The 27567-nt window shown below is 44.4% G+C and overlaps 1 protein-coding gene across 2 annotated transcripts; it reads right to left on the bottom strand.

The window, feature by feature from the left end:
* Window positions 1–257: 257 nt before the first annotated feature.
* Window positions 258–6534, bottom strand: LOC123062745 (phospholipase ABHD3). Of its 2 annotated transcripts, none has more exons than XM_044486394.1 (14): window positions 6021–6534; window positions 5688–5777; window positions 5241–5308; window positions 5088–5164; window positions 4860–4949; window positions 4440–4562; window positions 3854–3931; window positions 3272–3357; window positions 2562–2610; window positions 2169–2225; window positions 1854–1984; window positions 1385–1468; window positions 1230–1296; window positions 258–877 (listed from the first exon to the last, which is right to left on the bottom strand). In XM_044486394.1, the coding sequence occupies exons 1-14, from the start codon at window positions 6269–6271 to the stop codon at window positions 422–424; spliced, it is 1707 nt and encodes a 568-aa protein (XP_044342329.1). In that variant the 5' UTR covers window positions 6272–6534; the 3' UTR covers window positions 258–421. The 2 variants fall into 2 exon arrangements, with proteins under 2 accessions (XP_044342329.1, XP_044342328.1); XM_044486393.1 differs by having other exon boundaries at window positions 5088–5170; window positions 6021–6532.
* Window positions 6535–27567: the final 21033 nt, after the last annotated feature.

The following is a 27567-nucleotide window of genomic DNA, read 5'->3' as shown; positions in this document are numbered from 1 at the left end:
AGCCACGTCAAGGAGATGATACGTCAATGTCAGCCATTGTCCCTTTTGTTGACACTTGAGAATGTTAACCACCTACGGAAACCACCAATTTCCCGTTTTCCCATTCTCACTTTCTTGGATTAAAGAAGACAGAAACCCTCCACACCAGCCACTTGTCTCTAGCAAGCGCCCAGAGAGGGGATCAACAAGACAAACCCAGCCTTTTCTCTTCCATGGTAGTAACACATGCAGGTTGGTGCGAGATGGCAACACGACGATATGGAAGCATCTTATCCGCACAAAATTGCCTAAACACGTATAGCTGAAGACAGGTGCACGTATGACACCGTTATTATTCCGACCACTGCACCAAGGCGTGCATACAGACCATGATGCAAAAGGAGTAAATACTATGCGCAGAGTTTACTTATCTGTACCATGATTACTTAGCGGACAGAGGATTCCTTGACTTCTTCCTGAAGAGCATGAAAGCCAGGGGGCCAAGCAGCGGCCACGATGTCACCAAGGCAACGTACGCGAGGAGCCAGACTGACCTCCCTTGGTACCGGGCGAGCTTGTTTACGGATCTCTTGACGGGAGCCATGGCATCGCGGATCTTATCAGCGTAGCGTTCCTCCCCTTGCTGCTTTGCGGACCCTGCAGCTGCAGGGCTTTGAGCGGGCACTGCATCCGTGCCGCTATTGTTCTCCGCTTCCTTGGCTTGTTCATCTTGTTGTGTGCTGTTCACCGTGGCATTCGGCTTCAGATCATCGGTGATCTGGCTAGAAGGGGGGCCATCGTTTCCGACCGGAGCTATCATTCCATCTCCAAGGATGTTGACGTACGGGCTCTTGTCAATGGACGACTCCAGTGAAGAATGCAGAACATGATCTTCCGCCTGCATTTAGTTACGACATTAACAGACCAATGTAAAGACCATATCAAAATTGGGTGTGCGACATACGGATACGAGGATATCATAAAATGAGCTCAGTTCAGTTGGAGCCCCCCTTTTTTCTCAAAGTTTACAGAACACATTTTGGTGTTCCAAAATAAAATATGTTTTTCTTTTTTCTTTTTTGCACTAGTACATATAGATTTAACTATTTTACATGTATGTAGATCACATCTTTATGTATTTCAAAATATGTATTTCATTTTAGTTTTTTGAACTCGGGCTCCAATGGACCCGGGAGCCAAAGCGCTGCAATTAGGTGCTTTCATCCATGAAGTATGATATAGTGACACACCTTTTGTCGATGCATGTACGAGCTGTCATGCAGAGCACAAAGGAACTCAGACACAGCTCCAACCCACCTACAAAGTATTTCAATTAAATCATGCAATAAAAATATAACCCACATGGATATACTAAACATTTTCAGATATAGTACGATCACCATACCATAGTTTTCCAGCAGTTAGTCCTTGAAAAAATGCGAGATGGCCACCATTCTGAGTAGTCGCCAAAACAATGTTCTTGTTCGCTCTAAATCAAATCAAGATGCTTTCAATAAGTAGATACCAGTAATCATGTATGTGCAATGGACGTTTTCACATTATACATCCCGTGAGATATAAATGGCATATGCAGCTGACATGTACAACCAAGAGAAGCAGCAGGCTATGTAAATCGAATATAAAGAATGTGATGGGATAGAAATATCAATGAGATGTACAGAGAAATTTGTCAAGAAGTTAAGAGAGCTAAATGTGCAATTAAGAGGATAATTAGCGCATGTGTTTGAGCTTATTTTCTCATCCATTGGATCAATTCCTTATTTATGCTCTGGATTGATTGGAACTCATGCTTCAACATTGGTATAGAAAATATAAATTTCAGGGGAATGCTTTTTACAAGGAAAAAAAATCACCTGCATTCGTCCCAAGGAATTGCCTCTCTTGTGCAAAGGGGGTCATCCAAAGCACTTATACAAAGCAAGGGAACTGACACATTACCAACAAAACTAGCACTGCTGCACCGGCGGTAGTAGGTATCCACAGTCTGAGAAATAAAAAATATTACGTGAGCAATGAGATTCTCCCATTATTCAACAGCAAGCAGTTCTTAATCTTATAATCATAGAGCAGTGGGCATGTGATGTAAGCAACAGGAAGAGTAAGACATCTGATTGATGACAGAATCAGGTAATGAGCAAAGCTAGGCAATGGGCGTGCTAGGAAGGTACCTCATATTTTGCAACAATGCAAGTGGCATGGTGGTCAAACTCCCGGATAGAGCGTGACTGAAAATAGAAAAAAAAAATGAATATCCCCTCAAAACGAACTCTCCCAGTTATGAAGTAGCAAAGTAGTCAAACTGTTGGCAGCTTGAATTTAAAGTAGACAAGTACTTCCTCTGTAAACTAATATAAGAGCGTTTAGAATACTAAAATAGTGATCTAAACGCTCTTATATTAGTTTACGGAGGGAGTAGCTAATTATAAAACAGTACATGCCAACAAATCAGTGTTCTGGCTCCACAAAGTGAAAGTGATCAAATTAACAGAAGGACAGTTTCAATATAAATCCCACAAATTTATGCAGTGCCTGAAACAATTTTGCAGCAGACTGAGTCAAACCTTTTTAATACCCTCCCAATTTGCAAGGCGAGCCAAGACAGGTTGATGTCTGCAAAAGGGGAAAACATAAGCAATCTAAGAAAGGGCCCTCTTGCTCAACAGCCATCATATAATCGATTACAAGTTTTAGTGCCATGAACTACAACTTGGATCTTTTGTCATTATTCCTGTCACTACTCTGCAAAGGGTACTATCATAGTGAGATCAGATCAGAAGTGAAGTATGGACAATAGACTTGTACCCAGTGCCTCTTGCAACCAAAAAGTGGAAAATATAGAGCATTTCTAGGTTCTGTTCTAGCTCCAGACTGCTAGTGGAACCAATACACTTGCATAGACATTGTTTTATTTTCGGCAAAGCTGCAGAGATTATTGGATAATGGGAACATATCACGCATTTGCTCAAACCTGTACAAATATAATTTTTCCCCTTGTACAGACATGTATTTCCAAGCTGTAAAAGAATTAGAACTACAGTACAAAAAATGGCATCACTGAACTAGGGTTACATAGACAAAGTTTATCTTCTGTCCTCAAGTGAGACTTTAATATATTTAAAAAACTAAATTTAGGATTAATATATACACATAATAGGAATCTACAGGAGGGTATAGCAGTAGCACCAAAATCAAAACAGTAAGAATGACGTCAAAACTGGAGATTCGGTAAAAAGAGTCATGTAAAAATGCTTACTAAGGACCGGATACTTACAGCTTTGCATAGCCCTTTAGACCAAACGCAAGGGCTTTGTCATAAAACCGTTGCACAAGCTTACGGGAAATAAATCTGTCACATACCTACAAAACTGAAGTTAAATGACAAAATACAATGATTCTAGTGCTGAATTGGTGTTGCACTGATACAATGATGCTAAGTGCTGATTTGGTGTTGCTCTGTGGAAGCAATTGGGTAAACTTGGTAGTACAGAAGAGAACCCTTGCCCTTCTATCGAAATGATTACGTTATGACTCAAAAGAGGTTAAGAATGGATAACTCTGTAATAGTAAAGCAAAAGCAAAATTTGATACTTAAATTTACTGCTGCGGCCTCCCCTAACAGTTTTCGGTAAACAAGAAAAAAGCAAAAGCACTTCCAGAAATCTCCCCAGATGAATCAAAACATAGGAAAGATTATTCGTAGGTTCTTTGAGCAGCGAATCTCTTTGTTCATGACAAATACATTCTTCTCAGGAAGGTGGTGTCAAACTAAGTTCAAAATTAGTGAGAGTTGCAGTAAATTGCATATGCAGTTATAAGTACTATGTACTACAGTTAATCAGGTCCAGCAACTAACCACCAGATCCCATGGAGAACAAATAGATGCAGCACCAGCCAGAGGAGTACTCTCACCTTCTTCTCCAAGGTACTTGACCTGGGCAAAGATGTGTATTCAATATACACTGTCAGTACATCAATCAAGATTGCTCTTAGATCCAGTGACATATTTTAGCATTTATTGAGATAATAAGCAAGAGCAGCACGGGAGTTAGTGAACACACAATAGTAGAAATCCACATTATCTAAATGATAAACCTGTAAATGATAGATCTGACAAGGATTGCCAAATGATCCTTAAGGGGGGTTTTGGCGAGAGAAAAAAGGATAGATTTGCATTAATTATGTGTGTATAATTTTTCTTCAAAAACACTTAGTTTAACATCATATGCGGAGGGAAGACTTAATAGAATAGCTGGTTTCAGACACTACCTGGATGGTCCAGTCTGGTTTCTTACGTAGTATGTAAAGAAGTTATAATTTTAAAACTAAATCAAAGTCAAATACAAAGGTCCAAGTGGTGTTAGTAGACTAAGCAACTAACAACTATTCAATCGTCACTTGTGGTAGAAAATGAAAGGCAAGTTTAGACAAAGATAACATACCAGGATATTGGCACCTATGCTTGTACCAACACAGAACATCGGAGCCTTTGGATACTTGCGATGGAGATAATTAATAACTTCTCGGACATCCTCTGTCCATCCACCATTGTAGAGGCAATCTGACTGTCAGGCAAACAAAATTTATGGGGCGAGTGATGGTGAATGACCAAATGAATTCATTCAGTGCACATCAAACTTCTTTCTGCAGTCTATAAGTTTGACTTCCGGCATGTTCTATGGTCATTTTAAGGTAACCAGGTTTATAGCTCAAGTAACAGGCATAAATCTTCTTGACAATTTACAGGTGACAAGCAAACTCCAAACAGCAATCAAGAATTTGTAAGTTTGCAGCAAAGTAACAGGGAGATTGCGGAGTGAAATATCAATAACTGGAAATGTAAATTATATAACTGAACTTACTGTAATGGACACACCACCAAGACCCCTGTGGTTACTTACAACAACATTCCACCCTTTTCTTGCCATGGAATGAACCAAGTGTTTTGCATACTGCAATAGCCAACTAAATATTTAGAATGGTTACCAAATATAGTAATAAGTTATCTAATCATGAAACCCAGAGCTCTTCAAATATGCAACACAGGTATAACTGTATAAGCCAACATCAGAAAAAGGTTAGAGACTAACAGCAGCATCAGAATCACTGGTTAATCCAGGGACGACAACTAAAAGGGGTGTTGAAGAATCTTTTGAAATGATCTCATCTGCATCTGCCAAGCTAAAAATGTCAGACACCACCATATATGATATACACAATTCCACAATATGTGAGCCCCATACCCTCCAAATCAAAGGCCAGCAGCCAATCCAAAGCAATGGTTCCACCATCACGAACTGTGTACAGTTGCCTGCAGTATAGAGGATATAATCGGTCCATTGTCAACCAAAAATGTAAGAGAAGTGATTCTCGTGCTCCTCCAAAATCAAGAAGGCATACATCATGAACAAAAAGAGTTAACGCATTGATCTTTATCATATTGAAGAGCAATAACAGCAGTCACGAAGAAATGATACATAGCCAAATTAAATCACATGAGTTGATTGTTTTGCGTTCACAGAACCAGCAACTACAGTCCAGCGTGTAGTTAGACTTGTGATACAGTAGCAGAATAACTGCCAGTGCAGACTGCGGTAATTTTTTCAAAGGGACACTATAATCGGATAGTTTGCAATGTTCAAGAGCAGAATGCACTTGTACAACTAATCTCTACAAGGATCTAGCCTAACCTCTTGTAGGTGAAGGACGGTGGTCTGCCATGGATTCCAAGGAACAATGTCTGCAAATGCGGGCTCGCAAGCCAAGGCGTCGCCAGGTACCTGCGTCCATCATCATAACACAAACACAGTCAACCTCAGGCAGCCATGGCGAAATGCAGAAGTCGCCTGAAAGCACAGCCAGTCGCACCAATGCAGCTCTGACCACGAATTGCGGTGGCCGAGCGATTAGACTGAAAACCCCAGGCGGCGTTTAATTTAATTATTATTCGGGTCCTGCTATTTCTGACGCGACCGAGAAAATTCGCCGATCAGGCCCAGGGCCCGGCGGCCGTGCGTGCGTACCTGCCGTGGAGCGAGCGGCACTTGGAGGCGACGCAGTGGTAGATCTCGGAGGCGGGGTGGAAGGTGAGCTCGACGCGGCGGCCGCGGAGGCCGCGGAGGAGGTCGCCGATGACGTGGAGCTCCACGAACCGGTACGCGAGGGCCGAGACGGCGACGAGGGCCGCGAGCGCGTAGTGCTCCGCGGGGACCAGCGCCGCCGCGCGGCGCAGCAGCTCGCCGGCCGACTCGCCGGCGGCGGCCGCGGCCGCCATTGCGGGACGCGAGGGGTCGAGGGGATCGGACGAGACGAGGCCGCGGCTGCGTGGAGGGAGGCCGGAGGGAGGGAGGGAGGGGGCGAGCGGGAGTGGGAGCGGTAGTACTATATACGAAGGTTGTTCGAGCGGCGGAGGCCGCGACCCACACGATGATGGACGGAGATGGCCCGCGAGAAGGCGAAGGACGAGAGCGAGAGAGACGTCGCCTCGTCGCGTTTAGGCAAACCGCCAGGACACGAGGCCCCTTCCTCGCGGGTCCCGAATTTGGGCGGAGGCTGGCATTCTCGTACGGTCGTACCGTCACGAGTTACCAAGAGAGGTGCCGTTGAACAACCGCACGGACGTGGTACGTACCTGTCACGAGAGAGAGGAGCTCATGATCTTTCTCCCGCTTAGGAATGACCTCCAAGTCATATCTTCTTTGCTCTAGATTCTTTACTTTTAAAAACATGCTAGCCTAGATACCTTTTTTCTTTGCGGCAGTTAGCCTAGATACCATGAACATGACCATTTTAACTACTATAGTAACATACATTTGGACAAAAACTGTATAATCTACGAGTTATGGACAGATAATGCAGTAGAAACGGTATAATCTATTAAGCATCCCAAGAGCATTGTCAAGATAAATGTGGTTGAGGCCTTTTTATGCGGACCCACACAATAGGTGCGGAGGATTCGAGTGATAGCGCAATAAGGGGGGGGGGGGATTCATGTGACGACACAATAGATGCGGTCATGCGTGATGATCATCGTATTTTCATACAGTTGCTAGAAAGTGAGTGGGCCGATGATCAATGTACGTGGCTTCTTAGTGACTGAGTCGTCTTACAATTGCCTAATAAAAATTATTTGGCTTTCAATAAAAGGTATAGGAAGATGCCATAAATGACTGGATCAATGGTCAACTTGGCTTGAGTGACCTTAACAATGAGAGTGCCCCGAACGTGGAGGACTATAGCGATATGTCACATCTTGTTGTTTTCTCGCCTCGCCCTCTTATGGGTTGCTCAATCGCTATTTTTGTTACATAGTCCTCTTGTTCAATCACTATTCTTGTTGCATAGCCTAGATTCTAGTCTCCTGATGGCTTGCCAGAAACTTATGGCATCTTGTCGGAGGACTATAGCGATATCGTCTCCTCTTGTCGCTTTTAGGCAAACCGACATGCCATGAGACTCCTTTCTCGCGGGTCCCGACTTTGGGTAGAGACTAACATCCTCGTACTATCATGAGTTACTAAGAAAATTGCGGTTGAACAACCAAGCATGCTTGTCATGATTTTTTGTTGTTTTCTGTGTCTTGAGGGGTATAAGATTTTCTTTTCTTTTCCCGGTGAAGAGGAGCTTACGATCTTTCTCCCGCTTAGGCTTTGTTCGTGTAATACCATCCCGCCCGTTCCCCGGGGGTTTTGCCTCGACAGGGGTTGGATCCATTTTGGCTGCCTTTGGTTAGACCCCGACTAGGATTAAACCCCTCCCAAACCTCGTGGAAACCGTCGGGAAGCTATTCACATGTCCCACCCCGTGGAACCAAACCGCATGTCTCCGTCTCTCTCTCTCTCTCTCTCTCTCTCTCTCTCTCTCTCTCTCTCTCTCTCTCTCTCTCTCTCTCTCTCTCTCTCTCTCTCTCTCCAGCGTTGGCACTAGTGATGGAGGGCAGCAACAGCTCTACCGAGGGAGACAACAGCGACATCCTTCCTCCACCCTCTCCCCATCCAACTGTAACGGTGCGAACAATGGCGGTGACCCGGAGTAGCAGCAATACATGCTTCGTTGGGACGAAAATGACCCCATTGATGGCACCCCTCTCCCCGACGGTGGAATAGTAAGCCCTTTCCCCTCTTCTCGATTCGACTCTCATCCCCTTAATTCTAAGGGTTCTTGATCTCATTAATCATCACCGGTCAACAAAATTAATCAACTAGTGTTGGATGGAAGTGATTAGTATGTACTGTAATGTAGCAACTGACACTAGTCCATGTGTGCATGATCATCAGCCAATCAACTATACAGCGGCGGAGCTAGACAAAATATGTTATGGGGGCAAGACATAAGATGACTGTTTAAGGCTCACAAAGGCTATTTTTCATCATCTAAGGGCATCTTCAAGGCGGACCCTCAAACCTCCCGTATATGTTCGGACCATGTTGTTCGGACCATGGGGGGATTCATGTGACGACACAATAGATGTGGTCATGTGTGATGATCATCATATTTTCATGCAGTTGCTAGAAAGTGAGTGGGCCGATGATCAATATGGCTTCTTAGTGACTGAGTCATCTTACAATTGCCTAATAAAAATTGTTTGGATTTCAAGAAAAGGTATAGGAAGATGCCATAAATGACTGGATCAATGATCAACCTGGCTTGTGTGACCTTAACAATGAGAGTGCCCCGAACATGGAGGACTATAGCGATATGTCACATCTTGTTGTTTTCTCGCCTCGCCCTCTTATGGGTTGCTCAATCGCTATTTTTCTTACATAGTCCTCTTGTTCAATCACTATTCTTGTTGCATAGCCTAGATTCTAGTCTCCTGATGGCTTGCCAGAAACTTATGGCATCTTGTCGGAGGACTATAGCGATATCGTCTCCTCTTGTCGCTTTTAGGCAAACTGACATGCCATGAGACTCCTTTCTCGCGGGTCCCGACTTTGGGCAGAGACTAACATCCTTGTATTATCATGAGTTACCAAGAAAATTGCGGTTGAACAACCAAGCGTGCCTCGAGGGGTTGGATCCATTTTGGCTGCCTTTGGTTAGACCCGACTAGGATTAAACCCCTCCCAAACCTTGTGGAAACCGTCGGGAAGCTATTCACATGTCCCACCCCGTGGAACCAAACCACGCGTCTCTCTCTCTCTCTCTCTCTCTCTCTCTCTCTCTCTCTCTCTCTCTCTCTCTCTCTCTCTGCAGCGTCGGCACTAGTGATGGAGGGCAGCAACAGCTCTACCGAGGGAGACAACAGCGACATCCTTCCTCCACCCTCTCCCATCCAAATGTAACGGTGCGAACAACGGCGGTGACCCGGAGTAGCAGCAGTACGTGCTTCATCGCGACGAAAATGACCCCATTGATGGCATCCCTCTCCCCGGCGGTGGAATAGTAAGCCCTTTCCCCTCTTCTCGATTCGACTCTCATCCCCTTAATTCTAAGGGTTCTCAATCTCATTAATCATCACCGGTCAACAAAATTAATCAACTAGTGTTGGATGGAAGTGATTAGTACATACTGTAATGTAGCAACTGACACTAGTCCATGTGTGCATGATCATCATCCAATCAACTATACAGCGGCGGAGCTAGACAAAATATGTTATGGGGGCAAGACATAAGATGACTGTTTAAGGCTCACAAAGGCTAAATTTTTTTCATATAAGGGCATCTTCAAGGCGGACCCTCAAACCTCCCGTATATGTTCGGACCATGGTGTTCAGACCACTTTTTCCCACTTTTGCTATCCAACCGAGTCCCTATAGTTTTCGCAGACCAGTCCTCATGCCCGAAATCCAGTATTGTGGAAGCAAATTTGTGGCTAGTTTGCGGGCGTCAGGATATCCCCTTGACCAACGAAAATCAACCATGCGGTCCTCCTCTCTCCTCTCTCGCCTCCCAACCACACAGCAAATGCATGGTCCTGCTCTCTCCTCTCTCGCCTCCCAACCGAACAAATTAGGAATATTCATGAATAAGCGTTGGATGGCTCCCTCCCGCATCATTGTCCGTGAACTGGTCCCCACCGGTCCACGGAAGGATATTGTGTTCTATTTGGGGGTCAGCGTTGGAGATGCCCTAAGCCCTCCAAAAAAAAATCTTCAGAAATTGGTTTATAGTTGGGGGCCATGCCCCCCTCAGCCTAATACATAGCTTTGTTGATGAAGCGAAGAAACAACTTCATAATTTTTTTAATGGAAGTGTCATTATTTATTTAGACATGGAATGTACAATAGTATTTATGAGGAGTAGAGATGGGTTGTATTAGGCTCCGAAGATTTTTTTTAAAACTATGATGATTTTTATAGCAAATTCGGAAACTATACACTCTAATGCAGAAAAATCAAAAGTATCACCCTGTCGGCCTCATGTTGGCCGAAGAGAGACTTTTCGGCCAACCGTTGGCCAAAGAGTCCCTCTTCGGCCAACACCTGCTCTACTGTTTTAGAAAATTCATATCAATTAGGATTTTTAGTATTTTAATTTGATTCTTTTTGCATTAGATTAGAAATTTTATGAAGTCTCTATATATATCAAGTTTGACTAGACTTGAAAGTTTGAATTTGAATTTCATGAATTTTCTCAAATCACTAGATTGCCTATAATTTGAGCTAGGAGTATTTTTTCAGATGATTCTTTTTGCTACTGGTTCTTTGTGACTTTGTTTATCAGTAGTAATTAATTGGCGAATTTTATAATTATTTAAAATTAGGTTTTTAAGAAAACAGTTCTGTTTCAGTGTTTTATAGGTTTTATGCCATTTCTTTTAATTTTAATTGCTTTAAATTGTTTTCTTTAGTTTTTTTGACATATTCTTTTTGTTTCTGTTTAATTATCAGTAGCTATTTTATTTGTAGTTTTTTTTGTATTTTATTTCTTTTATCCTACTAGAAAACTTGTTTTGAGCTTCATAGGAGTTTATATTTAAAAGTTCCTTATAAATCATGTACAACCATTGCCGTTTTATACATGAAAAAAGATACTTTTCTGCAATCTTTTCCCCTCCATTTTCTTTCCCGCCATCTTCTTTGCCACCATTTTCTCCCGCCATTTTCTTTCCCGCCATTCTCTCCCACCACATTAAGGGGTGCTGCATCGACGGAGGATGACTATGATGCCTTCATGTGGAGTGTGAAACACTGTGTGAGAGAATTCATAAGTGTGAAACACTCTCCGATGATGATGACAAAGCTGCAAACACTTATGACTTCTCTCAGACGGTGTTTCACACTCTACCAGCAGCACCGACGCAGGAGACACAGACCATGTCAGACGATGTTATCTACGGTCGTGGACAACATGAGGCTCATTTTATAAGTTGAGAAGTGAAAATGGCGAGAAAGAAGATGGCGGGAAAGAAAATAGCGGGAAATAAAATGGCGGGAGAGAATGGCAAGAAATAAAATGGCGGGAGAAAATGGAGGGAGAGAATGGCGGCAAATAAAATAACGGGAAATAAAATGGCAGGAGAAAATGGAGGCAAATAATGGCGGGAGAGAATGGCGACAAAGAATGGCGGGAGAAAATGGCGGCAAAGAAAATAGCGGGAGAAAATGGAGGGAAAGAACGACGGGAAAGAAAATGGAGGATAAAAGAAATAAAATACAAAAAAATACTACAAATAAAATATTTACTAATAACTTAACAGAAACAAAAAGAATATGTCAAAAAAATAAAGAAAACAATTTAAAGCAATTAGAATTAAAATAAATAGCACAAAACCTATAAAACACTAAAACAGAACTATTTTCGTGAAAACCTAATTTTAAATAATCCTAAAATTCACCAATTAATTACTACTGATAAACAAAGTCAAAAAGGACCAGTAGCAAAAAGAACCATCTAAAAAGAATACTCCTAGCTCAAATTATAGGCAATCTAGTGATTTAAGCAAATTCATAAAAAATCAAATTCAAACTTTCAAATCTAGTCAAACTTGATATCTACAGAAACTTCATAAAATTTCTAATCTAATGCAAAAAGAATCAAATTAAAATACTAAAGATCATAATTGATATGAATTTTCTAAAACAGTAGAGCCGGTGTTGTCCGAAGAGGGACTCTTTGGCCAACTATTGGCCGAAAAGTCCTTTTTGGCCAGCGGTTGGCCAAGAAGTCCCTCTTCGGCCAATGGTAGGCCAAAAAGTCTCTCTTCGGCCAACATGAGGCTGACAGGGTGATACTTTTGATTTTTCTGCATTAGGATGTATAGTTTCCGAAATTGCTATAAAAATCATCATAGTTTCAAAAAAAAAATCGAATCATATGATGTTCGGCTGAAACCTAATCTTCTATTTCTATGGGAGTATTGAAGTATTTAGGCTGCACCAAATTATAATAATACTTCCTCTGTCCCATGTAATATAGTGCACAATGGTTTGACCAAGTTTATAGAGAAATTTATCTATTTCTATAATACTCCCTCCGTTTAGAAATATAAGATGTTCTAACCTTTTCAAAATCAGATGTATATAGACATATTTTAGTGTAATTGTTCATTTATTTTTATTTTGTATATGTAGTCCGTATTAAAATATCCAAAACATCTTATACCCCGCCTTATTTTATAAAAAATCACTTCGTTTTTCCTATCAAACTTTGACTTATAATTTTGATCAACAAAATATGGTTATATGTCATTAAAAGTATATCATCGGCACCCTAAAGCTGCACCCATGAGACAACTGTTGTGTAATGAACACAACGGGATCAAAGGCAAGGTGGTCAGCTGTGAGGAGACGAATTTCTATCATAGGTTAGGAAGGATTAATCGCCAGCGAAATAGCAGCTATTGCAGTGCTATCGCCGATCTGAAACTGCCCCATGATTGGTATGACTCATGAAATCGTGGGAGATCGTACCATTCATGCCTTCACAATCGCTGCAAGTTTCTCTACCGCAATTTCCTTTCTTCCGCGATTTTAGTCAGTGTATGCCATAGAGATGGATCTTCAAGAGATAACGTACCGGTTTTCTATTAACTGGTGGTTTACGGAGTAGTTACTTTTGCGTCAAGAAAACTTTTTTACTACTACGTACTACTTCCTCCGTTCTCAAATATTTGTCTTTCTAGACATTTCAAATGGTTACAATATACGGATGTATGTAGACATATTTTAGAGTGTAGGTTCACTCATTTTGCTTCGTATGTAGTCACTTGTTAAAATCTCTAGAAAGACAAATATTTAGGAACGGAGGGAGTAGTTGGCTAAAGCTGGAAGAGAAGGTCACGGTGTCAGCTTAATATCCATGCAGCATCATCTTCCATCGATGACCAAAGACTGTTCTCATGAAAGCTTAGGCAAAATCCAGCTTAATTAATTAGTCCATGCAGCATCATCTTCCATTGATGACCAAAGACTGTTCTCATGAAAGCTTTGACAAAATCCACTCGGTCCTGGCTATTGGTTTCCATGCTAGTGTCGTTGTCTTCGGTGCAGCCGGCTGCTCCCATGACGCGCAGAATATTCTGAACACTGTAAAAGTAGTTGATTTGTTCTGAGTATTTAATTAGTTGCTGTACATACATGTACAGACACTTAGGATAACACAAACTTATGGTGCTGAATCGAACATAAGGAGTCATGTGTATTTTTTAAAGCTGGCCTGTGTATTTACTATTTAGTCGCAAGAGAATACATCTGCACGTAAGGAACTAGCTAAATGAACTAGCTCATTAGCAGTCTTTGCTTTTGCTTCATTAGTTTTGTTGTACTATAATTTCATTCATATTTTATGTTACTTATTTTTCCCTATCACTCCCAATGTTTATATGTTAGCACAGTTTCACAGGTAAATATCTAATATGGCCGAAAGTCCCTTTCTACACCCGAGCTCAAATGAGCTCGGGATGAATAGTAACTCAAAAAACATTTTAAAAATGTTTAAAAAAATCTGATTTTTTTACGGAAAGCTTTAACAAATCTTCTAAGAGCTTGCAAAATTTAATTACGAAATCACATTTGTGGAAGTTGTGGCAAAAAAAATCAGTGCTCCAAAATGTTTTTGAAAGTAGCATTTTCAGAGTATCGATTTTTTTGCCACGACTTTCACAAATATGATTTCATGATGAAACTATGTAAGCTCTTAGAACATTTGTCAAAGTTTGTCATAAAAAATAAGATTTTTTTATTATTTTTTTGATTTTAGTGTTCACGCGAGCTCATTTGAGCTCGGGTGCAAAAACTTCACTCCTAATATGGCACTCTATTTAATGAGGAAAAAGTGACCAATCGTATCTATATCTAGATATAGATCTTAGCATCAAATGAAAAACATCTCATAACTTTTCTCCCACAAAATACATTAACCGAGGTTGTATTACTAAGATATAGCAAACAAAATTCAAAAAGTTATTCCTATGCCATGTCATGCCAAAAATCCGTGCCCATAGGCCAGCCTTAAAAGCACGGCCATATGGCCAGGACTTGCACCAATGCAACTTCAGTTTTCTACAACGAATTGCAGTGCAAATGTTATATCTCGCTCAACACGAGACTAACATACTGTAACACCCCGGATATGACTTACCCAATATGTATTCTAACTCTTGCCGTTTTCGGCCTTAAGTTATTTTATTTTTTCGGGTTCGGGTCTTTGTCTCCGTGTGTTGTTATCATTGTCATGCATCTCATATCATGTCATCATTTGCATTGCATTTGCATACGTTTTCATCTCATGCATTCGAGCATTTTCCCCGTTGTCCGTTTTGCATTCCGACGCTTCGTTCTCCTCCGGTGGTCATTTCTAGCTTTCTTTCGTGTGTGGGGATTAAACATTTCCGGATTGGACCGAGACTTGCCAAGCGGCCTTGGTTTACTATCGGTAGACCGCCTGTCAAGTTTCGTACTATTTGGACTTCGTTTGATACTCCAACAGTTAACCCAGGGACCGGAAAGGCCTCGTGTGTGTTGCAGCCCAACACCCCTCCAATTTGGCCCAAAACCCACCTAAACCCTCTCCATCATCTAGAGCGTTCGATCACGATCGCATGGCCGAAAACCACACCTTATTTGGACTCTCCTAGCTCCCTCTACCCTTATATAAAGACCCCTCCCGAAATTCGCGGATCTCCTCTCTCCCTAACCCTAAAAATCAACTCCGCCGCCATCGGACACGTCCGGCCGCAACCGGACGCGTTCGCCCGCCACCACCGACCAACGGGACGCCGCCACGTCAGCCCGCGGCACCCCACATCACCGTCGCCGCCGAGACCCGCTAGGCCTGCGGGAAGCCCCCGAGGCCCATCCGCACTTCGCCGCCGCCCGCCTTCGTCCTCCCCGCAACCGGCGCCGACTCCGGCCGCGCACCTCGCCGCACTTTGTCCGGCCTGCCGCCGCGACCTTGCCGGCCAGAGTAGGGAGGCGCGTGCCCCTCGCCGCTCGGCCTCGCGCAGCTCACCGCCGGCCGCCCTCGCCCCCACAGCGCCGCCGCGTGCCCTCGCCGCACTCGGGTGCCCGGCGTCACCTTGCCGGAGCGAGCTCGCTCGCCGGAGACCTCGTTTTCGCGCCGCCGCTACAGTGTCGTCGTCGGATCCAGATCGGCTACAGTAACCCTAGATCTGGAGGTCCAAATTTTCCTCTAAGTCCCCGTTTTTCCAGATTCAAGTGCCCTTGTTCATCGTGTCGTATCTTTGCATCCGTAACTCCGTTTTGGGCATATAGCATATCAAAATGTTTGCCTCAGAGAGCGCATCATTTCATTCCACTCCATCATTTTCATTTGTGTTCATCTTGATGCCCGAAATGCTGCTAGAAGAGTGCTACTTGAGATATTTGTCAGATCTGCTGCTCCATTTAGATATTTGTCATTTTTGCCATGATTATTGTGTGCATGGTATGCCCCTGAGCTCTACATATGTTTTGTTAAGAGTTTTGCCATCTTTCCAGAGGTGCAACCCATGTATTTTTGTGATGTGTGTGATGACTAGCACAAGCTTGCAAAGTGAGGCACTTGGTAATGCTGATTTCAGGGACTTAGCATTTCCACTAAGTCCTTGAGCTGTTTATCTTATGTTGCCATATATTCATGTTGTTTCCTAGTGATCCGTGCCTCTTTTGAGGATGATAAGTAAGGATGTTTTGTTAATCTTGTAGTGCTCTATCCATCCATATTTTTGTTTGCAATTATGTAGCACCCTAGCTTGAGCCAATCGAGCTCTACTTTTGTCATTTCGTGAATCTAGGCAGATTGTCTACTTGTTAGAGATTTTGCCGATGATGTTGTAGTTGATCCGTGCATACTATGTTATTGTTCTTACCATGTCTAGCTTGCATTTTGTGTATTCTTGGTGGATGTATGCTTAGATTGTCATGACTTGCTCCGTAGTGAGTGCATCGAGTTCGTAAACATGCCTACTTGATATCTGTTTCAGCATGCTCCAGTTTTCACTAAGTCTGAGAACTGATTATGTTTTTGCCATGTTCACATGCTTGCAATTGTATTTTCTGATCCCTTTTGGCTCAAGGTCACTAAGGGACTTTTGTTAAGCTCTTTGAGTAGCTCCATGCCATGATTTACTTTGCCATGTTCAGGTCCTGTAGCATATAGTTTTGTTGCTCCAAAGTGTGCTACTTGATCTGAAATTCCAGACAAGTGTTAATTTCACTAAGTCTGAGATCTGTTTACCATATGCATTTTTGCCATGCTTGTTTGAACCTGTTAATGGATGAATTGACCGTAGCTCAGTGCTAGACTTTTGTTAAGCATCTTGAATGCATCCCTGTCATGTATTTTTATGCCATGTTTGAGTGTTGTAGTATGTTCATCTTGTTGCTTTTAGATGGCTACTTGCTATAAATCGCAGACCGGTGTCATATTTGAATTGCTTGCCATTTCCAAACCGTAACTCCGATTCCGGTGTGCTTTATATTGTTTTCAAGCGATTTCATCTTATCTTTCCAGTGGGACACTTGGATTTCCAAGTTGAGGCCAGGTTCATGCATGCCTTGTCAAATCTCGCATATGCATCCCGCATCGCATCCCACATAGCATACCATCCTTGCATCATATTATTTGATCCTTGCACGTGGTTGATTGTGTTCCGTTTGCTTGTTTGTCTTGTTTGGGTAGAGTCGGGAGACGAGTTCGCTAACGAGGAGCCTGTTGAGTTTGCTTTCGAGGATCCAGTCAACTCTGACAACTTTGCAAGCAAGATGATCATACCCTTGAAATCACTACTATCTTTGCTTTGCTAGATGCTCACTCTTTTGCTATGCCAATGCTACGATGCCTACCACTTGCTTTCAAGCCTCCCAAATTGCCATGTCAAACCTCTAACCCACCATGTCCTAGCAAACCGTTGATTGGCTATGTTACCGCTTTGCTCAGCCCCTCTTATAGCGTTGCTAGTTGCAGGTGAAGATTGGAGACCGTTCCTTGTTGGAACATTTATTTACTTGTTGGGATATCATTATATTGCCATGTTATCTTAATGCATCTATATACTTGGTAAAGGGTGGAAGGCTCGGCCTCTTGCCATAGTGTTTTGTTCCACTCTTGCCGCCTTAGTTTTCGTCATATCGGTGTTATATTCCCGGATTTTTGCGTTCCTTACGCGGTTGGGTTATAATGAGAACCCCTTGATAGTTTGTCTTGATTAAAGCTTTTCCAGCAATGCCCAACCTTGGTTTTACCATTTGCCACCTAGCCGCTTTTTCCCTTGGGTTTCCGGAGCCCTAGGGTCATCTTATTTTAACCCCCCCCCCAGGCCAGTGCTCCTTTGAGTGTTGGTTCACCTGTTAGCTGCCGGTGGCCACCAGGGGCAACTCTGGGCTGGCCTACCCGTACCTAAGACAATCTGAGTGTGCCCTGAGAACAAGATATGTGCAGTTCCTATCGGGATTAGTCGGCACATTCGGGTGGTGTTGCTGGTCTTGTTTTAACCTGTCGAAGTGTCTTGAAGAACCGAGGTACCGAGCCTGATCGGAACGTCTCGGGAGGAGGTCTATTCCTTCGTTGACCGTGAGAGCTTGTCATGGGCTAAGTTGGGACTCCCCTGCAGGGATTTGAACTTTCGAAAGCCGTGCCCGCGGTTATGGGCAGATGGGAATTTGTTAATGTCCGGTTGTAGATAACGTGAACCTTAACTTAACTAAAATGAATCAACGGTGTGAGTTACCGTGATGGTCTCTTCTCGGCGGAGTCCGGGAAGTGAACACGGTGTTGGAGTAATGTTTGCGCAGGTTGCTCTCTAGTTTCTCGCTCGCGCTTTGCTTCCTCTTCTCGCTCTCTTTTGCGAACAGGTTAGCCACCATATATGCTAGTCGCTTGCTGCAGCTCCACATGTTTTCCTTGCCTTACCTATTAAGCTTAAATATTCTTGATCGCGAGGGTGCGAGATTGCTGAGTCCCTGTGGCTCACAGATTACTATTAAACCAGATGCAGGGCCTGATGATTCCGCTCCAGGTGACGCGCTTGAGCTCAAGTGGGAGTTCGACGAGGACTCTCAACGATACTATGTTTCCTTTCCTGATGATCAGTAGTGGTGCCCAGTTGGGGGTGATCGGGACCGTGTCGCATGTTGGGTTATCTTTTATTTTGGCGCCGTAGTCGGGCCATGAGTGTTTGGATGATGTAATGTTATTTATGTATCTTGATTGACGTGGCGAGTGTAAGCCAACTATGTTATCTCTCTTTTTATTATCTATATTACATGGGATGTTGTGAAGATTGCCTAACTTGCGACATATGCCTTCAATGCGATTATGCCTCTAAGTCGTGCCTCGACACGTGGGAGATATAGTCGCATCGAGGGTGTTACAAGTTGGTATCAGAGCCTTCCCCGGCCTTAGGAGCCTCATTGCTTGCTCGTTTTTAGCGGCCGAGTTGTGTCTAGAAAAATGTTTTGAGTCATTTAGGAATTATATATCGGAGAGTTTAGGAATTCTTTTTACTCCCCAGTCTCGTCATCACTCTGGTAAGGCATCCTGACGTAGAATTTTGACTTTTCTCTTCTCAAATTTCACTAAAAAAATTTAGGATCATGCGGGTATCTTGGAATCGTTCCGATGGTTTTATGACGAGAACATTGTCTTGGTGCCTCCTGTCAGGGGTTTTGTGGAAGTGTCCCGGGGAGTTGAGCTCTGAGGTGTTGTCGTCATAATTTTATCGTTGCAGTTCTGGAATACCTGAGTTTAGTACGCCGACATCGAAAATCTCTTTTATGCAGTTCGTTGGTGAGATAACCTCGACGCCACCCAGTACTGGGGCGGGAGTTCGGGAGTATCGCCATAACTGGTATAACGGATGCTTTTCGAAGGTTGAGGTAGATGGTTTCCGAAGTTTTTCTCGGTTATGTGTTGAAGGATAGATACAGCTGGATGTAGGATTTGCTAGATTTGGGTGAGATATTATGCTTCCCCTGTATCCCCAACACCTGATTGCATAACCGGAAAGGTTCGGGAGTTTCATAGGTGGGAATTCTAGTAGCTCTAGTTCTTCTTCCACGGATATTTGGTTTGAGATTGAGATTTCTTACCGAGTATTCGTTCTTGATCCGTACCTTGTTGAATTATTTCTCTACCTAAATTCTAAGTGGCTTCTTAATTTATGGATATGTGACCATTTCAAGAGGAATGCATTCGTTCATTTTGTTTGGATGTGAAGACTTTATGTTGCAATTTTCATTCCGTTGGATTCAGCTTCATTTATCTGTCTATGTGCTAACGGTGGTCAACCTCTTCAGGATGGCTCCCGCTAAGAGCACCAATCAGAATCAGAATCAGGATCCGCCACCACCTCCACCTTCTCCGGAGGCATGGCAAGCTGTGATGGCCGCAACCAATGCAAACACACAGTTGATCATGCAAATTCTTCAAGAGCGCAATCAAGGAAACCAAGGGAACCAAGGCAACAATCAGAATCACTTTGCTACACTCAACCAGTTCCTTGCTAACGGGCCAAAGACTTTCAGCAATTGTGTTGAGGCAACCGATGCTGACGATTGGCTTGTGGATCTGTGCAAGCATTTCGAGTGCAGTAACATCAGGCCTGAGGACTTTGTCAAGTTCGCTTCCTTCCAACTCAAAGATCAAGCTGCAGAATGGTTTCAGCAGTACAAGGATTCCAGAGGTGGACGTGCTATTACCTGGGATGAATTCCGTCAAGATTTCAGAGCTCATCATATTCCTCAGAGCGTGGTTGAAAGCAAGCGTGAGGAATTCCGCAACCTGAAGCAAGGCTCTTTGTCTGTCTATGACTACAACAAGTTGTTCCAGAAGCTCGCCCGCTTTGCCAAGCAGGACGTACCTGATGAGAAGAGCATGATATACCAGTTCAGGGGTGGTCTCAGAGAAGAAATTCATCTCGCTCTTGTTCTCTTTGAGCCCTTGAGGTACGATGAGTTTTACAACATGGCATTGAAGCAAGAGGCCGCTCAATTGAGGTGTGATGCTTCCAAGAAGCGAGTCAGAGATGCTACTCCTTCTTCCTCTACTCAAGTGGCCAAGCAGCAGAAGTATTGGCTTCCTCCTCCTCCGTTCCGTCAGCCGTATCAGCAGAAGAGCAAAGGTGGCAGTGGATCTTCCCACCCACCCAACCCTGGCTTTCAGAACAAGACTTCGTCTCAAGCTCCAAGATCGAGTGCTCTGTATCACCATCCGCTTTTAGAGGTCACGTGCAACAAGTGCCAACAGAAGGGTCACTATGCCAACAAGTGTCTCAACCAGAGGCGTCTCCCTCCTCGTCCTCCTGTCAGATCGGCAAGTACAGCTGTGGTCAAGCATAACCCCAAGCACGCCAAGGTCAACTTGATGAACGCAGCTCGGGCAGAGGATTCGTCAGATGTCATCATGGGTAACCTTCCTATTAACGATGTTCCTGCAAAAGTTCTTTTTGACACGGGTGCATCGCATTGTTTCATCTCTAGACCGTTTTCATCTAAGCATGGTTTGGCTTTGCAAATTTTGCCTAGTCCATTAGCAGTTGTCTCTTCCGGTAGGCGCATGCATGCTAACTCCATTGCTCCGGATGTTACTATCACCTTGGGTGACTACAAGTTTCTGGCTTCTCCAACGGTTCTTGGTGACTCGGATATTGATCTTATTCTCGGAATGGATTGCCTTTCTAAGCACAAGGCGCATCTTGATTGTGCTGCCAGGCAGATTCAATTGACTCATTCGTCTGAGGATGTAATTGTCTTTGCCACTCGTGATAATACCATCTGTCTGTTTTCTCTCAATGAGAAGGGTGAACTGGATGCTATCTTGCAAATTCCAGTCGATTGCGAATATCAAGACGTCTTTCCAGAAGAGCTTCCAGGAATGCCTTCGCACCGGCCAGTTTAATTCGTTATTGATCTTGAGCCTGGCACGGAACCTGTGTGCAAGCGTCCTTACAAGCTCGGACCTGAAGAGTTGAAGGAGCTGAAGAAGCAACTCGATATTCAAGAGAGAATGGGTCTCATCCGGCCTAGTTCTTCTCCGTGGGGTTGTGGTGTTCTTTTTGTGAAGAAGAAGGATGGAACGGACCGACTTTGTGTTGATTACCGTCCATTGAACAAGAAGACCATCAAGAACAAATACCCACTTCCCAACATCAACGAGCTGTTCGAACAACTCAAAGGTGCCCAAGTATTCTCCAAGCTTGATCTCCGTATGGGTTATCATCAGATTCGAATCCGTGAGCAAGATATTCCCAAGACGGCTTTCAGGACAAGCTATGGTTCATATGAATACACTGTCATGTCTTTTGGCCTCGTCAACGCTCCTCCGACTTTCTCTCGCATGATGAACTTCATCTTCAACGCCTACACCAATGACTTCGTTTTGGTCTATCTCGACGACATTCTGGTTTTCTCGAAGAACAAGGAAGATCATGCCAAGCACTTGCGTTTGGTACTCGATAAGCTGAGGGAACACAAGTTCTACGCCAAGTTCTCCAAGTGCGAATTTTGGCTCGATGAGGTTCTTTATCTTGGTCATATCATCTCTGCCAAGGGCATTGCGGTGAATCCTGAGAAGGTGTCTGCAATTGTGAATTGGGAACCTCCTCAGAACGTGAAGCAACTCCGTAGCTTCCTCGGTCTCGCAAGCTACTGCCGAAGATTCGTTGAAAACTTTTCTAAGATCGCGAAGCCTCTCTCAAATCTTCTCCAGAAGCACGTCAAGTACGTTTGGTCTCCGGAGTGTGACATTGCTTTCAACACTTTGAAAGAGAAATTGATCACTGCTCCAGTTCTGACTCCGCCTGATGAATCCAAGCCGTACGAGGTCTTTTGTGATGCCTCTCTCCAAGGTCTTGGCGCAGTGTTGATGCAAGAGAAGAAAGTTGTTGCTTATACCTCTCGCCAGTTGAAGCCCAATGAGAAGAACTACCCCACTCATGATCTCGAGTTGGCGGCAGTTGTGCATGCTCTTTTGACTTGGAGACATCTCTTATTGGGAAGAAAAGTGGACATTTTCACTGATCACAAGAGTCTCAAGTACATCTTCACTCAGCCTAATCTCAACCTCAGGCAAACTCGATGGGTCGAAATGATTCAAGAGTATAATCCGAGTATCGAGTATACTCCAGGCAAGGCCAATGTGATTGCTGACGCATTGAGCAGGAAAGGCTTATTGCAACAGTCTGATTCTCAAGCCTTATCAACCCGAGCTTTGTGAAGCTTTCCGCAAACTTAATCTGCAAGTTGTTCCTCAAGGTTTCCTCGCCAACCTTCAAGTCTCTCCTACCTTGGAAGACCAGATTCGCCAAGCCCAGCTTCTTGATGCTATGGTGAAAAAGGTGAAGATTGGGATTGCCAAGAGTCAACCCAAGTACAAGTGCTACCGCCTTGATGACAAGGATACTCTCTTCTTCGAGGATCGTATTGTTGTGCCCAAAGGTGAACTTCGTAAAGTGATCATGAACGAGGCTCACAATTCTCTCCTCTCCATCCACCCTGGGAGCACGAAGATGTATCAGGACCTCAAGCAGGCTTATTGGTGGACTCGAATGAAGCGCGAGATTGCTCAATTCGTGAATGAGTGTGATGTCTGCAGAAGAGTGAAGGCAGAACACCAAAGGCCAGCTGGTCTCCTCCAACCTCTTGCCATTCCAGAATGGAAGTTTGACCACATTGAGATGGACTTCGTGACTGGGTTTCCAAAGTCCAAGCGTGGCAATGATGCTATATTCGTTGTCATCGACAAACTCACTAAAGTGGCTCACTTTCTGCCTATCAAAGAGTCGATCACTGCAGCTCAATTGGCGGAACTCTATACCTCTCGAATTGTCTCTCTGCACGGTATTCCACAAGTGATCTCTTCAGACCGTGGCAGCATCTTTACCTCCAAGTTTTGGGATTCTTTTCAGAAGGCCATGGGCACCAACATCCGCTTCAGCACAGCTTTCCATCCTCAAACTAGCGGTCAAGTCGAGCGTGTCAACCAGATTCTTGAAGATATGCTCAGGGCTTGTGTGATCTCCTTCGGCATGAAGTGGGAGGATTGTCTTCCTTATGCTGAATTCTCCTACAACAACAGTTTTCAAGCAAGTTCGGGCAAGGCCCCATTTGAAATTCTGTATGGCAGGAAGTGCCGTACCCCTCTCAACTGGTCTGAAACCGGTGAACGTCAGCTTTTGGGTAATGACTTAATCACAGAGGCAGAGGAAATGTGCAAAGTCATTCGAGATAACCTCAAAGCAGCCCAATCCCGCCAGAAGAGCTACTATGATAGTAAGCACCGTGATTTGGCTTTCGAGATCGGAGATCATGTTTACCTCCGCGTCTCTCCTATGAAAGGTACTCGTCGCTTCGGTATCAAAGGGAAGCTTGCCCCTAGATACGTGGGACCTTTTAAGATTGTCAGCAAGAGAGGCGATCTCGCCTATCAACTCGAGCTTCCTTCAAACTTTGCAAATGTTCATGATGTGTTTCATGTCTCTCAGCTCCGAAAGTGCTTCAAGACTCCTGACCGCACCGTCAACTTCGAGGACATTGAGCTCCAAGAAGATCTCTCTTATCGTGAGCACCCCGTTGCTATTCTCGAAGAGACTGAACGCAAGACTCGCAACAAGTCAATCAAATTCCTCAAAGTCAAGTGGTCACACCATTCCGACCGTGAAGCTACCTGGGAACGCGAGGATCTCCTCCGTTCTGAGTACCCGGCGTTCTTTCAGTCCTAGATCTCGGGACGAGATCCTTTCATAGTGGTGAAGTGTTGTAACACCCCGGATATGACTTACCCAATATGTATTCCAACTCTTGCCGTTTCCGGCCTTAAGTTATTTTATTTTCTCGGGTTCGGGTCTTTGTCTCCGTGTGTTGTTATCGTTGTCATGCATCTCATATCATGTTATCATGTGCATTGCATTTGCATACGTGTTCATCTCATGCATTCGAGCATTTTCCCCGTTGTCCGTTTTGCATTCCGGCGCTTCGTTCTCCTGCGGTGGTCATTTATAGCTTTCTTTCGTGTGTGGGGATTAAACATTTCCGGATTGGACCGAGACTTGCCAAGCGGTCTTGGTTTACTACCAGTAGACCGCCTGTCAAGTTTCGTACCATTTGGACTTCGTTTGATACTCCAACGATTAACCGAGGGACCGAAAAAGCCTCGTGTGTGTTGCAGCCCAACACCCCTCCAATTTGTCCCAAAACCCACCTAAACCCTCTCCATCATCTAGAGCGTTCGATTACGATCGCGTGGCCGAAAACTGCACCTCATTTGGACTCTCCTAGCTCTCTCTACCCCTATATAAAGACCCCTCCCGAAATTCGCGGATCTCCTCTCTCCCTAACCCTAAAAATGAACTCCGCCGCCATCGGACACGTCCGCCCGCCACCGCCGACCAACGGGACGCCGCCACGTCAGCCCACGGCGCCCCACATCACCGTCGCCGCCCGAGGCCCGCCAGGCCCGCGGGAAGCCCCCGAGGCCCATTCGCACTTCGCTGCCGCCCGCCTTCGTCCTCCCCGCAACCGGCGCCGACTCCGCCCATGCGCCTCGCCGCAATTCGCCCGGCCGGCCGCCGCGACCTCGCCGGCCAGAGTAGGGAGGCGCGTGCCCCTCGCCGCCTGGCCTCGTGCAGCTCACCGTCGGCCGCCCTCGCCCCCACAGCGCCGCCGCGTGCCCTCGCCGCACTCGGGTGCCCGGCGTCACCTCGCCGGAGCGAGCTCGCTCGCCGGAGACCTTGTTTTCACGCCGCCGCTACAATGTCGTCGTCGGATCCAGATCGGCTACAGTAACCCTAGATCTGGAGGTCCAAATTTTCCTCTAAGTCCCCGTTTTTCTAGATTCAAGTGCCCTTGTTCATTGTGTCGTATCTTTGCATCCGTAACTCCGTTTTGGGCATATAGCATATCAAAATGTTCGCCTCAGAGAGCACATCATTTCATTCCATTGCATCATTTTCATTTGAGTTCAGCTTGATGCCCTAAATACTGCTAGAAGAGTGCTACTTGAGATATTTGTCAGATCTGCTGCTCCATTTAGATATTTGTCATTTTTGCCATGATTATTGTGTGCATGATATGCCCCTGAGCTCTACATATGTTTTGTTAAGGGTTTTGCCATCTTTCTAGAGGTGTAACCCATGTATTTTTGTGATGTGTGTGGTGACTAGCACAAGCTTGCAAAGTGAGGCACTTGGTAATGCTGATTTCAGGGACTTAGCATTTCCACTAAGTCCTTGAGCTGTTTATCTTATGTTGCCATATATTCATGTTGTTTCCTAGTGATCCGTGCCTCTTTTGAGGATGATCAGTAAGGATGTTTTGTTAATCTTGTAGTTCTCTATCCATCCATATTTTTATTTGCAATTATGTAGCACCCTAGCTTGAGCCAATCGAGCTCTACTTTTGCCATTTCGTGAATCTAGGCAGATTGTCTACTTGTTAGAGATTTTGCCGATGATGTTGTAGTTGATCCGTGCATACTATGTTATTGTTCTTACCATGTCTAGCTTGCATTTTGTGTATTCTTGGTGGATGTATGCTTAGATTGTCATGACTTGCTCCGTAGTGAGTGCATCGAGTTCGTAAACATGCCTACTTGATATCTGTTTCAGCATGCTCCAGTTTTCACTAAGTCTGAGAACTGATTATGTTTTTGCCATGTTCACATGCTTGCAATTGTATTTTCTGATCCCTTTTGGCTCAAGGTCACTAAGGGACTTTTGTTAAGCTCTTTGAGTAGCTCCATGCCATGATTTACTTTGCCATGTTCAGGTCCTGTAGCATATAGTTTTGTTGCTCCAAAGTGTGCTACTTGATCTGAAATTCCAGACAAGTGTTAATTTCACTAAGTCTGAGATCTGTTTACCATATGCATTTTTGCCATGCTTGTTTGAACCTGTTCATGGATGAATTGGCCGTAGCTCAGTGCTAGACTTTTGTTAAGCATCTTGAATGCATCCCTGTCATGTATTTTTATGCCATGTTTGAGTGCTGTAGCATGTTCATCTTGTTGCTTTCAGATGGCTACTTGCTATAAATCGCAGACCGGTATCATATTTGAATTGCTTGCTATTTCCAAACCGTAACTCCGATTCCGGTGTGCTTTATATTGTTTTCAAGCGATTTCATCTCATCTTTCCAGTGGGACACTTGGATTTCAAAGTTGAGGCCAGGTTCATGCATGCCTTGTCAAATCTCGCATATGCATCCCGCATCGCATCCCACATAGCATACCATCCTTCCATCATATTATTTGATCCTTGCACGTGGTTGATTGTGTTCCGTTTGCTTGTTTGTCTTGTTTGGGTAGAGTCGGGAGACGAGTTCGCTAACGAGGAGCCCGTTGAGTTTGCTTTCAAGGATCCAGTCAACTCTGACAACTTTGCAAGCAAGATGATCATACCCTTAAAATCACTACTATCTTTGCTTTGCTAGATGCTCACTCTTTTGCTATGTCAAGGCTACGATGCCTACCACTTGCTTTCAAGCCTCCCAAATTGCCATGTCAAACCTCTAACCCACCATGTCCTAGCAAACCGTTGATTGGCTATGTTACCGCTTTGCTCAGCCCCTCTTATAGCGTTACTAGTTGCAGGTGAAGAATGGAGACCGTTCCTTGTTGGAACATTTATTTACTTGTTGGGATATCATTATATTGCCATGTTATCTTAATGCATCTATATACTTGGTAAAGGGTGGAAGGCTCGGCCTCTCGCCATAGTGTTTTGTTCCACTCTTGCCGCCTTAGTTTCCGTCATATCGGTGTTATGTTCCCAGATTTTTGCGTTCCTTACGCGGTTGGATTATAATGGGAACCCCTTGATAGTTCGTCTTGATTAAAGCTTTTCCAGCAATGCCCAACCTTGGTTTTACCATTTGCCACCTAGCCTCTTTTTCCCTTGGGTTTCCGGAGCCCCAGGGTCATCTTATTTTAAACCCCCCCTCCCCCGGGCCAGTGCTCCTCTGAGTGTTGGTTCACCTGTCAGCTGCCGGTGGCCACCAGGGGCAACTCTGGGCTGGCCTACCCGTACCTAAGACAATCTGAGTGTGCCCTGAGAACGAGATATGTGCAGCTCCTATCGGGATTTATCGGCACATTCGGGTGGTGTTGCTGGTCTTGTTTTAACCTGTCGAAGTGTCTTGAAGAACCGAGGTATCGAGTCTGATCGGAACGTCTCGGGAGGAGGTCTATTCCTTCG

Source organism: Triticum aestivum, chromosome 3A (assembly GCF_018294505.1).
Source record: "Triticum aestivum cultivar Chinese Spring chromosome 3A, IWGSC CS RefSeq v2.1, whole genome shotgun sequence".
Taxonomy (NCBI): domain Eukaryota; kingdom Viridiplantae; phylum Streptophyta; class Magnoliopsida; order Poales; family Poaceae; genus Triticum; species Triticum aestivum.
The sequence above is the reverse complement of the archived record's forward strand: the minus strand, read 5'-3'. Positions and strand labels throughout refer to the sequence as shown.